Source organism: Coregonus lavaretus (assembly GCF_964263955.1).
Source record: "Coregonus lavaretus genome assembly, contig: HAP1_SCAFFOLD_454, whole genome shotgun sequence".
Classification (NCBI taxonomy): domain Eukaryota; kingdom Metazoa; phylum Chordata; class Actinopteri; order Salmoniformes; family Salmonidae; genus Coregonus; species Coregonus lavaretus.
In genome coordinates this window covers 7,501-22,832 of record NW_028167164.1, presented here as the reverse complement: position 1 = coordinate 22,832, position 15,332 = coordinate 7,501, and the positions used below count along the sequence as shown (strand labels likewise).

The window sequence follows — 15,332 nt, the reverse complement described above, 5'->3', positions numbered from 1 at the left end:
TTATTTCTCTGAGTGAGGCAGATATATAGCATTTTGCAAAAAAAACATGATTATTTGTCTCTCTGAAATGAAACCATCAAGTGATAGATTTTAAACAAATACATGTCTGTCATTGAACAATCCCATGCCATGATTAGCTACTAAAAAAACACACCAATCTCTTTCATAATGTCTTTAAACAATAGAAGCTAATTTACGAACATTTCTGAAAATGGATATATAGCGTTTTGGAATGAAACTCTTCTTATGTTTCCCCATCTGAGCTCAGAGTAGATGAGAGACGTAATGTTTGTCTCTGTTGTGTTGAAGCCCAATCAAGCAGGAGAGACCAGCCTCCCCTGTACCCAGCTGTGTGTCCATGAAGAGTGACCGGTCTATGTCTCAACCTCTATACTTCAGAGAGGGAGACTTTTCTAGTGAACAAAGGTAAGAAGAACTCATGGGTCATGGTCAGTGGGTTAAACAACACTGTCTCTAGTAATTTCTCCTCTCCCATTTTACCATTTATTTTTGTTCTTTTCATAATCCATAGACTAATCCTTTTTCCCATTTTCATAGTCCTGAAACAATATTAAACTAACACAACATTCCCTCCCTGTGTGTGTGTGTGTGTGTGTGTGTGTGTGTGTGTGTGTGTGTGTGTGTGTGTGTGTGTGTGTGTGTGTGTGTGTGTGTGTGTGTGTGTGTGTGTGTGTGTGTGTGTGTGTGTGTGTGTGTGTGTGTGTGTGTTTGTGTGTGTGCACTCCCTGGATGAGGAGATGTAATCTCATGTTTTGTCCACAGAAACCAACAGGAGAGATCAGAGTCAGAGATTCTCAGTGGTCAGTCTTCCCAGAGTCATCAAAGAGACCTGGCCTCCATATACAGTGTATGTGGTCCTGTTATGTACATTTGTTTTCGTTTACCTCAAGTTGATCTGTCAATCATTCATTAATATTTTAATGAGAAAGCATTTATTCTCTTGCTTAACTTATTTACTTGATTTATTTCAGTTGCTTGAAGAGAATATTATGACATTTGTGAAGAACGAGCTGAAGATGTTCAAGAGGATTCTTAGTCCAGAACTCCCAGAAGGCTTTGAGAGTCAGAAGCAGGATAAGGAAGTGGTGGATGCTGAAGATGAGAAGCAGGAGAGCAGTGCCAGAGAGGGGGCTCTGAAGATCACACTGCACGTCCTGAGGAAAATGAACAAGAAGGAGCTTGCTGACACACTGGAGAAAAGTAAGAGCTGTCTGCCTCATGTTGAATGCTGTTTTAGAACAAACATTTAAAAGCTGTAGCTAAAGTACAGCTAAAGTAGCTGTGTAACTCAATGATATTGTAGCAGCCTTAACACAACACCTAGTGACCTCATCAAGTAGCAGCAGGTATGTGTTGTGTTGAGAGAGAGAGAGAGAGAGAGAGAGAGAGAGAGAGAGAGAGAGAGAGAGAGAGAGAGAGAGAGAGAGAATAGCAATAATAATATAATCAGTCACACCAGTCTGTAATGAATTATGAAAACATTTACACATTTATACAGTCAGTTAAGCGAAGAAATGATTATAATTTAAAATTTTATAACAGTCCTACAATACTGTAGGCATTAAAACATACGTAATATTAATATCCTCTGTGTTATTTCTTCATTCAGATGAGCGTGCTGTGATTTGCCAACGTGAACTCAAATCTAATCTAAAGAAGAAGTTTCAATGTGTATTTGAGGGGATCGCTAAACAAGGAAACCCAACACTTCTCAATAAGATCTACACAGAGCTCTACATCACAGAGGGTGGAACAGGAGAGGTCAATAATGAACATGAGCTGAGACAGATTGAGACAACAACCAGGAAACAAGCAAGACCAGAGACTGCAATCAAATGTAACGACATCTTCAAACCCTTAACTGGACAAGACAAACATATCAGAACTGTGCTGACAAAGGGAGTCGCTGGCATTGGAAAAACAGTCTCTGTGCAGAAGTTCATTCTGGACTGGGCTGAAGGAAAAGCAAATCAGGATGTCCAATTTGTATTTTCATTACCTTTTCGTGAGCTGAATTTGATGAAAGGTGAAAAACACACTTTGATTGAACTTCTCAATCACTTCTCAATGGAAACCAAAGAATCAAGAATCTCCAACTACGACAAGTACAAAGTTCTGTTAGTCTTTGATGGTCTGGATGAGTGCCGACTGCCCCTAGACTTCCAGAAGAACAAGATCTGTTGTGACATCACAGAGTCAACCTCAGTGGATGTTCTGCTGACAAATCTCATCAAGGGAAATCTGCTTCCCTCTGCTCTCCTCTGGATAACTACCCGACCTGCAGCAGCCAATAAGATCCCTTCAGTGTGTGTTGACCAGGTGACAGAGGTACGAGGGTTCAATGACCCACAGAAGGAGGAGTACTTCAGGAAGAGATTCAATGATGAGGACCTGGCCAGCAGAATCATCTCACACATAAAGACATCAAGGAGCCTCCACATCATGTGCCACATTCCAGTCTTCTGTTGGATTTCTGCAACAGTCCTTGAACACATGTTGAGTACAGACAAGAGAGAAGAGATGCCAAAGACTATCACTGAGATGTACACACACCTTGTGGAGTTTCATACCAAACAGAAGAATGAAAAGTATCTTGGGAAAGAAGAGACAGGTCCACACTGGAATAAAGAGAGCATTCTGTCACTGGGAAAACTTGCTTTTCAACAGCTTGTGAATGGCAATCTGATTTTCTATGAAGAAGACCTGAAAGAGGCCGGCATTGATGTCAATGAAGCCTCACTGTACTCAGGATTGTGCACACAGATCTTTAAAGAGGAATGTGTGCTGTACCAGGACAAGGTGTACTGCTTCGTGCATCTGAGCATTCAGGAGTTTCTGGCTGCTGTATATGTGTTCCTCTCATTCATCAACAACAATGAGAATCTAATGGATGAACCTCAATCAACGTCTAGGAACTTTTCTGTGAGGATCAGACACAAGCGTAAAGTTACCTTCTTCAAGAGTGCTGTGGATAAAGCCTTACAAAGTGAGACAGGAAACCTGGACCTTTTCCTCCGCTTCCTTCTGGGCCTCTCACTGGAGTCCAATCAGAAGCACTTACGAGGTCTACTGACAAAGACAAGAAGCAGCTCACAGAGCCATGAAGAAACAGTCAAGTACATCAAGGAGAAGATCAGGGAGAATCCCTCTCCAGAGAGGTGCATCAATCTGTTCCACTGTCTGAATGAACTGAATGACCATTCTCTAGTGGAGGAGATCCAAAGCTACCTGAGATCAGGAAGTCGCTCAAAAGCCAAACTGTCACCTGCACAGTGGTCAGCTCTGGTCTTTGTGTTGCTGACTTCAGAAAAGGAGCTGGATGTATTTGACCTGAAGAAATACTCCAGATCAGAGGAAGGTCTTCTGAGGCTGCTGCCAGTGGTCAAAGCCTCCAGAGCTGCTCTGTGAGTACATCAAATGACATATAAGAACTAATCATCAGGAATAAATATTAAGTTTAGAGAAATATATGTATTATAATATGTATATAATATATAATATTACATTGAAAAACTTACTGAATCAATGCATTGATGTTCATATTAGTATAACAATATGACCATACAATTATAGGAGACGGAAGATGAATCGATATGTTGTTTAAGAGAATAAACCAAATGCATCTGCCATTGTCCTTCTACACTACTGGTGTTAAATTAACAGTGTGTTTGTGAAATCATGATGATCACTCTGTCAGGCTGTCAGGCTGTGGAGTCACAGAGGAAGGCTGTGCTTCTCTGGTCTCAGCTCTGAAGTCAAACCCCTCACACCTGAGAGAGCTGGATCTGAGTAACAATGACCTGAAGGATTCAGGAGTGAAGCTGCTCTCTGCTGTCCTGGGGAATCCCCACTGTAAACTGGAGACTCTGAGGTCAGTATTCCTGTAGTTGGTCAACAAGTGATAACTGTTCAGCAGATCCACATGTGTTTACCAGACACACATAGTCCACACCATATGTGTTTGGACTGTGAAGTTTACAGTTTTAAATTTGGTGCTATACTCCATCATTTTGGATTTGAGATATAATGTTTCATATTAGGCAACAGTATATAATGTCACCTTTTATTTGAGGATATTTTCTTACATATTTGTGTTACTGTTTAGAAATGAAAGCACTTTATGTATCTAGTTCTTCCATTTGAAAAAGTCATAATAATTTGGACATATTCACTTATATTGTATTAAAGTAGTCATAAGTTTAGTATTTGGTCCCATATTCCTTACCCACAGTGAGTACCTCAAGCTTGTGATTCTACAAACTTGTTGAATATATTTGCAGTTTTTTTTGGTTGTGTTTTGGTTTATGTTTTCCCCAATAGAAACTGATTGGTGAATAATGTCCTGTCATTTTGGAGTTACAGTGTTGAGACACCGAAGTTTGTTGTTCAATTTGCTTTTTGCTTTACGGTCAGGGGCAGTATGAGTGTAGCCAGATCCTTTTCACTCGCTATCTTTGTTTCATTTTGTGGTTCACCGGATTCGTCATCATCCTCGAGACGAGGGACAGAAGAACGACCTGCTAGTTAGCCAAGCTAGTCGGTACAGCTAGCTAAGCTAGCTACTCTACCAGCAGCATCCTAGTTATCCTAGCTACCACTACATCATCACCGGCTGCCTGCATTTCTTGTGGACCAATGGAGCTCCCTGGTTGTTTCTTCCACCTGTTAAATACCGTGGAGGGCTTCTCCCTCTCTCATTGACGGATGCTGGCCTACGCTCCCTCTGTCCGGTTCTCCTCTCTTCACTAGATGGACGGTAACTTTAGTGTTTAACCCCTCTGTGTCCAAGGACCAAACTTTTGAATATCATTTTTTTAACGCTTTTTTTCTGAGAAAAACTAGTTCATTGTATCCGCCATGGAGCCCAGTTTCATAATATTACCTTGTCCCTAGTTATGAAGTAATCACGAAAAAATAGGCCTAATGTTCGGACATTTTTCACCCTACCAGCTCCTATTAGTTCTATTGAGCTCCGTGGCACCGACTCGCCTTCAGAACGTTCTATTGCCAGTCCATTGTTCTGCGTCACAATGCCAGCTTCACTATTGTTATCAATGAGACCTGCCTGCGTTAACCCTGTAGGTTTACCTCAGGTAACTTATTATTAACAAGGTTACAGCTACTTGGTGAGCGTTAACCCTGTAGGTTTACCTCAGGTAACTTATTATTAACAAGGTTACAACTACTTGGTGAGCATTAACCCTGTAGGTTTACCTCAGGTAACTTATTATTAACAAGGTGATGGCTACTTTGTGAGCGCACTCAATGTTAACCTGAGTACATGTTGTGGTCACCAATAGTGAGGTGAGACACAGTTTAAGAGGCGATGGCTGGCGGATAGCCATCAAACATTAAACATTTTCTGGTAATGGTTAACCATATTTGTTTTAAGAAAAAAGTGTACAATCTAAACAAAACGCATGTCCCTGTCCTCTTTTTCAAGATGTGGCCGATTTAAACAGCCAGAAGACATTTTTAAATTAAGAAATAACAATTTTTTGGACGACTTGTTGTTTCTAAATGACTGCTGGGTAATTTGATATGCATCTAAATCTTCGTTCATAGGCATCAAATTGAGCGAATGCTGCGCAGGTTCACTGAGTTGCAAACCAAATGGGTATAATGGGGTGATTGTTGTCTAATTGGGTGGTCTAGCTAATGAATTTGTAGATCTGACGCAGTTGCTACCTCAGATTATGAGCCTAGCAAGTGTCATGAAGGAGTTATGTAGTACTCACAGACGGCCACAGGGAGGCGCAAGAGAGCAATAAACCCATACTGTTTTTTTGCCATAAGAACCATAAACCTAACATTCATTCAAATGTATTTATAATGCACTCACTGTTCACCTCGTTGTGGTCATCATTGTCGGCAGGAATATGGGACCAAATACTAAACATTTGACTACTTTAAAACACAATAAGTGAATTGGTCAGAATACTTATGACGTCTTCAAATAGGGGACTAGATACATAAAGTGCATTTATTTTTCTAAATGGTGAAACAGATATGTATGAAAATACCCTCAAATAAAAGGTGACATTATATACTGTCACCTCATATGAAACATTTGTTTTAAAATCCAAAATGCTGGAGTATAGAGCCACATTTCAAATGTTAGCTTAACTGTCAAACTAGATGTGGTGTGGACTGTATACGCAATACAATCTAAATCTGATACCTCACTGTCTGTCTTTTGACTGATACTGCTTTTTAAACTGCTCTGGTCAGTCTACTCAAATATTTGTACTTTATATTTTTCTCTCTATAAGCAATATTATGATAATTTCTAATAATGATACATTCATTTATGAATAGATATGGCAGGTTTCAGGACACTGATATATCTGAATATGTTGAAAAAATATACTGCCACTATTTTCACCACCAAAGAATAGCAGTGTGGTTTTAATATGATTTGACTCTTTACAGGCTGTCAGGCTGTCTAGTCACAGAGGAAGGCTGTGCTTCTCTGGTCTCAGCTCTGAAGTCAAACCCCTCACACCTGAGAGAGCTGGACCTGAGCTACAATCACCCAGGAGACTCAGGAGTCAGACTGCTCTCTGCTGGACTGGAGGATCCACACTGCAGACTGGAGAAACTCAAGTATGTAGAGGGTTTATGTCAATGTTCATATCAGACATGTTGGAGTTATCAGGCTAGTTAAGACAAACATTCTGACCACCACTTGGACTAAGTTATATAAAGACTGTGTGTGTGTGTGTGTGTGTGTGTGTGTGTGTGTGTTTGTGTTCTGTGTGTGCACGTGTATCAGTACACACACAGAACACACACACACACAAATGCACACACACACAGACTGGACACACACACACACTGGACCCACACACTGGACACACACACACACACACACATACACACTGGACACACACACACACCAAACACCCGATACACCACACACACACACACACACACACACACACACACACACACACTGGACACACACACACACTGGACACACAAACACACACTTGACTCACACACGCTGGACACACACACAGGACACACACACACACACACATACACTGGAAACACTTACACACTGGACACACACACACACTGGACACACACACAAACTGGACACACACACACACACACACACACACACACACACACACACACACACACACTAGGATTCATTTAGTAGTGTTTAGAAACATGTTATCTACTCACTTAGACAGAATATGTATCTAGTCATCATCCACCATTCAGTTACTATCGGGCAAAACATAACCCAAAACACAACCAAAACAAACTGCAAATGCAACCAACGAGTTTGGGACCAAATACTGAACTTTTGACTACTTTAATACACTATAAGTGAATTTGTCAGAATACTTATGAATTCTTCAAATAGGGGGCCTAGATACATAAAGTGCTTTCATTTCTAAATGTTGAAACAGATATGTATGAAAATACCCTCAAATAAAAGGTGACATTATATACTGTCACCTCATATGAAACATTTGATCTCAAATCCAAAATGTTGGAGTATAGAGCCACATTTAAAATGTTAGCTTCACTGTCAAAATAGATATGGTGTGGACTGTATACTCAATACAATCTAAATCTGATACCTCACTGTCTGTCTTTTGACTGATACTTCTTTTTAAACTGCTCTGGTCAGTCTACTCAAATATTTGTACTATACATGTTTCTGTCTACAAGCAACATTATGATAATTTGTCATATCTAATAATGATACATTCATTCATTTATGAATAGATATGTTAAGTTTCAGGACACTGATATATCTGAAAATGTTGAAAAAATATATTGCCACTCTATTTTCACCACCAAAGAATAGCAGTGTGGTTTTAATATGATTTTACTCTTTGCAGGCTGTCAGGCTGTCTAGTCACAGAGGAAGGCTGTGTTTCTCTGGTCTCAGCTCTGAAGTCAAACCCCTCACACCTGAGAGAGCTGGACCTGAGCTACAATCACCCAGGAGACTCAGGAGTCAGACTGCTCTCTGCTGTACTTGGGAATCCCAACTGTAAACTGGAGACTCTGAGGTCAGTATTCCTGTAGTTGGTAAACAAGTGATAACTGTTCACCAGATCCACATGTGTTTACCAGGCACACATAGTCCACACCATATGTGTTTGGACAGTGAAGCTTACAGTTTAAAATTTGGAGCTATGCTCCAGCATTTTGGATTTGAGATAGAATGTTTCATATTAGGTGACAGTATATAATGTCACCTTTTATTTGAGAGTATTTTCATACATATCTGTTTTACTGTTTAGAAATGAAATCACTTTATGTATCTAGTTCTTCCATTTGAAAAAGTCATAATAATTTGGACATATTCACTTATATTGTATTAAAGTAGTCATAAGTTTAGTATTTGGTCCCATATTCCTTACACACAGTGATTACATCAAGCTTGTGATTCTACAAACTTGTTGAATGCATTTGCAGTTTGTCTTGGTTGTGTTTTGGATGACGTTTTTCCCAATAGAAACTGAATGGTGAATAATGTCCTGTCATTTTGGAGTCACTTCACTTGTATTGTCAGTAAGAATAGAAGATGTTTCTGAACACTTCTACATTCATGTGGATGCTACGATGATTATGAATAATCATGAATGAATCGTGAATGATGATGAATGAGAAAGTTACAGAGGAACAAGGATCATACCCCCTCTGTTATTGGTAATGGTGAGAGGTTAGAATGTTTTGTTGTAGCCTCTGTAACTTTCTCATTCATTATTATTCATGATTCATTCATGATTTTTCTTAATCATGGCATCATCAGGATTAATTTAGTAGTGTTTAGAAACATGTTATCTACTCACTTAGACAGAAAATTACTCCAGTCATCATCCACCATTCAGTTACTATTGGACAAAACATAACCCAAAACATAACCAAAACAAACTGCAAATGCAACCAACGAGTTTGAGACCAAATACTAAACTCTTGACTACTTTAATACACTATAAGTGAATTGGTCAGAATACTTATGACTACTTCAAATAGGGGGACTAGATACATAAAGTGCTTTCATTTCTAAACGGTGAAACAGATATGTATTAAAATATCCTCAAATTAAAGGTGACATTATATACTGTCACCTCATATGAAACATTTGATCTGAAATCCAAAATGCTGGAGTATAGAGCCACATTTAAAATGTCAGTTTCACTGTCAAAATAGATATGGTATGGACTGTATACTCAATACAATCTAAATCTGATACCTCACTGTCTGTCTTTTGACTGATACTGCTTTTTAAACTGCTCTGGTCAGTCTACTCAAATATTTGTAATATGCATTTTTTCTCTACACACAATATAATGATTTTTTCTAATAATATATATATATATGATAGATATGGCAGATTTCAGGACACTGGTATGAATGAAAATGTTGAAAAAATATACTGCCACTATTTTCACCACCAAAGAATAGCAGTGTGGTTTTAATATGATTTGACTCTTTGCAGGCTGTCAGGCTGTCTAGTTACAGAGGAAGGCTGTGCTTCTCTGGTCTCAGCTCTGAAGTCAAACCCCTCATACCTGAGAGAGCTGGATCTGAGTAACAATGACCTGAAGGATTCAGGAGTGAAGCTGCTCTCTGCTGGACTGGGGGATCCCCAATGTAAACTGGAGACTCTGAGGTAAGTATTCATTTAGTTGGTCAACAAGTGATAACTGTTCACCAGATCCACATGTGTTTACCAGGCACACATAGTCCACACCATATGTGTTTGGACAGTGAAGTTTACAGTTTTACATTTGGTGCTATGCTCCAGCATTTTGGATTTGAGATGGAATATTTCATATTAGGCAACAGTGTATAATGTCACCTTTTATTTGAGGATATTTTCATACATATCTGTGTTACTGTTTGGAAATGAAAGCACTTTATGTGTCTAGTTCTCCGATTTGAAAAAGTCTTAATAATTTGGACATATTCACTTATATTGTATTAAAGTAGTCATAAGTTTAGTATTTGGTCCCTTATTCCTTACCCACAGTGATTACATCAAGCTTGTGATTCTACAAACTTGTTGAATGCATTTGCAGTTTGTTTTGGTTCACACACACTGGACACACTCACACACTGGACACACACACACACACACTTGACACACACTGGACACACATACACACTGGACACACACACACACACACACACACACACACACACGCTGGACACACAAACAACCTGGACACACACACTGGACAAACACACACGCTGTACACACACGCTGTACACACACACACTGGACACAGGCACAAACTGGACACACACACACACACACGCGGATTAATTTAGTCAAAAGTTTAGTATTTGGTCCCATATTCCTTGCCTGTAGTGATTACATCAGGCGTGTGATTCTACAAACTTGTTGAATGCATTTGCAGTTTGTTTTAGTTGTGTTTTGGATGATGTTTTTCCCAATAGAAACTGAATGGTGAATAATGTCCTGTCATTTTGGAGTCACTTCACTTGTATTGTCAGTAAGAATAGAAGATGTTTCTGAACACTTCTACATTCATGTGAACGCTACCGTGATTATGAATAATCATGAATGAATCGTGAATGATGATGAATGAGAAAGTTACAGAGGAACAAGGATCATACCCCCTCTGTTATTGGTAATGGTGAGAGGTTAGCATGTTTTGTTGTAGCCTCTGTAATTTTCTCACTCATTATTTTTCATGATTCATTCATGATTTTTCTTAATCATGGCATCATCAGGATTCATTCAGTAGTGTTTAGAAACATGTTATCTACTCACTTAGACATAAAATTACTCCAGTCATCATCCACCATTCAGTTACTATTGGACAAAACATAACCCAAAACACAACCAAAACAAACTGCAAATGCAACCAACGAGTTTGAGTCACAAGCTTGATGTAGTCGTTGTGTTCAAGGAATATCGGACCAAATACTAAACTTTTGACTACTTTAAAACACTATGAGTGAATTTATCAAAATACTTATGACTTCTTCAAAAGTGGGGGACTAGATACATAAAGTGCTTTCATTTCTAAACGGTGAAACAGATATGTATGAAAATACCCTCAAATAAAAGGTGACATTATATACTGTCACCTCATATGAAACATTTGATCTCAAATCCAAAATGCTGTAGTATTGAGCCACATTTAAAATGTTATCTTTGTCAAAATAGATATGGTGTGGACTGTATACTCAATACAATCTAAATCTGATACCTCACTGTCTGTCTTTTGACTGATACTGCTTTTTAAACTGCTCTGGTCAGTCTACTCAAATATTTGTACTATACATGTTTCTCTCTACAATCAATATATGATCATTTCTAATAATGAAACATTCATTAATTTATGAATAGATATGGCAGGTTTCAGGAAACTGATATATCTGAATATGTTGAAAAAATATATTGCCACTCTATTTTCACCACCAAAGAATAGCAGTGTGGTTTTAATATGACTTGACTCTTTGCAGGCTGTCAGGCTGTCTAGTCACAGAGGAAGGCTGTGCTTCTCTGGTCTCAGCTCTGAGGTCAAACCCCTCACACCTGAGAGAGCTGGATCTGAGTAACAATGACCTGAAGGATTCAGGAGTGAAGCTGCTCTCTGCTGGACTGGAGAATCCCCACTGTAAACTGGAGACTCTGAGGTCAGTATTCCTGTAGTTGGTCAACAAGTGATAACTGTTCACCAGATCCACATGTGTTTACCAGGCACACATAGTCCACACCATATGTGTTTGGACAGTGAAGCTTACAGTTTTACATTTGATGCTATGCTCCATCATTTTGGATTTGAGATAGAATGTTTCATATTAGGTGACATTACAGAATGTCACCTTTTATTTGAGGTTAATGGTGAGAGGTTAGCATGTTTTGTTGTAGCCTCTGTAACTCTCTCACTCATTATTATTCATGATTCATTCATTATTTTTCTTAATCATGTCATCATCAGGATTAATTTAGTAGTGTTTAGAAACCTGTTATCTACTCACTTAGACAGAAAATTACTCCAGTCATCATCCACCATTCAGTTACTATTGGACAAAACATAACCCAAAACACAACCAAAACAAACTGCAAATGCAACCAACGAGTTAGGGACCAAATACTCAACTTTTGACTACATTAATACACTAGAAGTGAATTGGTCAGAATACGTTTGACTTCTTCAAATGGGGGACTAGATACATAAAGTGCTTTCATTTCTAAACGGTGAAACAGATATGTATTAAAATACCCTCAAATAAAAGGTGACATTATATACTGTCACCTCATATGAAACATTTGATCTCAAATCCAAAATGCTGGAGTATAGAGCCACATTTAAAATGTCAGTTTCACTGTCAAAATAGATATGGTGTGGACTGTATTCTCAATACAATCTAAATCTGATACCTCACAGTCTGTCTTTTGACTGATGCTGCTTCTTAAACTGCTCTGGTCAGTCTACTCAAATATATTTGTACTATACATTTTTCTCTCTACACACAATATTATGATTTTTTCTAATAATGATATATGTATGTCAGGTTTCAGGACACTGGTATAAATGAAAATGTTGAAAAAATATACTGCCACTATTTTCACCACCAAAGAATAGCAGTGCGGTTTTAATATGATTTGACTCTTTGCAGGCTGTCAGGCTGTCTAGTCACAGAGGAAGGCTGTGCTTCTCTGGTCTCAGCTCTGAAGTCAAACCCCTCACACCTGAGAGAGCTGGATCTGAGTAACAATGACCTGAAGGATTCAGGAGTGAAGCTGCTCTCTGCTGGACTGGGGAATCCCCACTGTAAACTGGAGACTCTGAGGTCAGTATTCCTGTAGTTGGTAAACAAGTGATAACTGTTCACCAGATCCACATTTGTTTACCAGGCACACATAGTCCACACCATATGTGTTTGGACAGTGAAGCTTACAGTTTTACATTTGGTGCTATGCTCCAGCATTTTGGATTTGAGATGGAATGTTTCATATTAGGCAACAGTACAGAATGTCACCTTTTATTTTAGGTTTTTCATACATATCTGTTTTACCGTTTAGAAATGAAAGCATTTTATGTGTCTAGTTCTCCCATTTGAAGAAGTCATAAATATTTAGACAAATTAATTTAGTCAAAAGTTTAGTGTTTGGTCCAATATTCTTTGCCTGCAGTGATTACATCAAGCTTGTGATTCTACAAACTTGTTGAATGCATTTGCAGTTTGTCTTGGTTGTGTTTTGGATGATGTTTTTCCCAATAGAAACTGAATGGTGAATAATGTCCTGTCATTTTGGAGTCACTTCACTTGTATTGTCAGTAAGAATAGAAGATGTTTCTGAACACTTCTACATTCATGTGGATGCTACCATGATTATGAATAATCATGAACGAATCGTGAATAAGGATGAATGAGAAAGTTACAGAGGAACAAGGATCATACCCCCTCTGTTATTGGTAATGGTGAGAGGTTAGCATGTTTTGTTGTAGCCTCTGTAACTTTCTCACTCATTATTACTCATGATTCATTCATGATCTTTCTCAATCATGGCAGTCACAGGCTTGATGTAGGCATCGCATTCAACGAATATGGGACCAAATACTAAACATTTGACTACTTTAATACACTATAAGTGAATTGGTCAGAATACTTATGACTTTTTCAAATGGGAGAAACTTAAAGTGCTTTCATTTCTAAACGGTGAAACAGATATGTATGAAAATACCCTCAAATAAAAGGTGACATTATATACTGTCATCTCATGTGAAACATTTGATCTCAAATCCAAAATGCTGGAGTATAGAGCCACATTTAAAATGTTAGCTTCACTGTCAAAATAGATATGGTGTGGACTGTATACTCAATACAATCTAAATCTGATACCTCACTGTCTGTCTTTTGACTGATACTGCTTTTTAAACTGCTCTGGTCAGTCTACTCAAATATTTGTACTATACATGTTTCTCTCTACAAGCAATATTATGATAATTTGACATTTCTTATGATGATACATTAATTTATGAATAGATATGGCAGGTTTCAGGACACTGATATATCTGAATATGTTGAAAAAAATATACTGCCACTATTTTCACCACCAAAGAATAGCAGTGTGGTTTTAATATGATTTGACTCTTTGCAGGCTGTCAGGCTGTCTAGTCACAGAGGAAGGCTGTGCTTCTCTGGTCTCAGCTCTGAAGTCAAACCCCTCACACCTGAGAGAGCTGGACCTGAGCTACAATCACCCAGGAGACTCAGGAGTCAGACTGCTCTCTGCTGGACTGGAGGATCCACACTGCAGACTGGAGAAACTGAAGTATGTAGAGGGTTTATGTCAATGTTCATATCAGACATGTTGGAGTTATCAGGCTAGTTAAGACAAACATTCTGACCACCACTTGGACTAAGTTATATAAAGACTGTGTGTGTGTGTGTGTGTGTGTGTGTGTGTGTGTGTGTGTGTGTGTGTGTGTGTGTGTGTGTGTGTGTGTGTGTGTGACCAGTGTGTGTGTGTGTGTGTGTGTATGTTGGTGTCCAGTGCGTGTGTGTGTGTCCAGTGTATGTGTGTGTGTGTATGTGTGTGTCCAGCGCGTGAGTGTGTGTGTGTTTGTGGGTCCAGTGTGTGTGTGTGTGTCCAGTGTACGTTTCTGAGTGTGTGTGTGTGTGTGTCCTGTGTGTGTGTTTGTGTGTGGTGTGTTTGTGTATCCAGTGTGTGTGTGTCCAGTGTGTGTGTGTGTGTCCAGTGTGTGTGTGTGTGTGTGTGTGTGTCAAATGTGTGTGTGAGTGTGTGTCCAGTGTGTGTGTATGTGTGTGTCCCTTGTGTGTGTGTCCAGGGTGTGTGTGTGTGAGTCCAGTGTGTGTGTGTGTGTGTGTGTGTGTGTGTGTGTGTGTGTGTGTGTGTGTGTGTGTGTGTGTGTGTGTGTGTGTGTGTGTGTGTGTGTGTGTGTGTGTGTGTGTGTGAGAGTTCAGGTGTATCCCTCAATGACTGTCTGTTCTTCTGCTTACCGCTACAGTGTGGAACATGGTGGAGAGAACACAATGAAACCTGGACTTAGAAAATGTGAGTGTTGACTGCTGGGAAGAATATGACTAAGAATAAGTCTTAATTCATGTGAAGTCAAAGTCAAAGACCACCATCATTACTTACTTGGTCATATTAAATATCAACTGTAGTTCTACAGAAGCACAAATCAGGGACACCAAAGTTTACAAAGAGTTGCTTTGACAATGTGTGTGTCTGTGTGTGTGTCAGTGTGTGACGTGTTCGTGTTACTTTAGAAATGTGTGTGTGTGTGTTCAGGATGTGTGTGTGTGTGTGTGTGTGTGTGTGTGTG

At 39.1% G+C, this 15,332-nt stretch overlaps 1 protein-coding gene across 1 annotated transcript in view; it reads left to right on the top strand.

Annotated features, from left to right (window-relative positions):
• Positions 1–1,111: 1,111 nt before the first annotated feature.
• Positions 1,112–15,332, top strand: part of LOC311113824 (NACHT, LRR and PYD domains-containing protein 3-like) — a 15,469-nt gene continuing 1,248 nt past the window's right edge. Inside the window, exons 1-10 of the mRNA XM_084189120.1 lie at positions 1,112–1,221; positions 1,631–3,425; positions 3,719–3,892; positions 6,454–6,627; positions 7,884–8,057; positions 9,494–9,667; positions 11,494–11,667; positions 12,655–12,828; positions 14,141–14,314; positions 15,012–15,058. Coding sequence (XP_084045246.1) covers positions 1,185–1,221; positions 1,631–3,425; positions 3,719–3,892; positions 6,454–6,627; positions 7,884–8,057; positions 9,494–9,667; positions 11,494–11,667; positions 12,655–12,828; positions 14,141–14,314; positions 15,012–15,058 — 3,097 coding nt within the window. The 5' untranslated portion in view covers positions 1,112–1,184. The remainder of the gene's footprint in view (positions 1,222–1,630; positions 3,426–3,718; positions 3,893–6,453; positions 6,628–7,883; positions 8,058–9,493; positions 9,668–11,493; positions 11,668–12,654; positions 12,829–14,140; positions 14,315–15,011; positions 15,059–15,332) is intronic.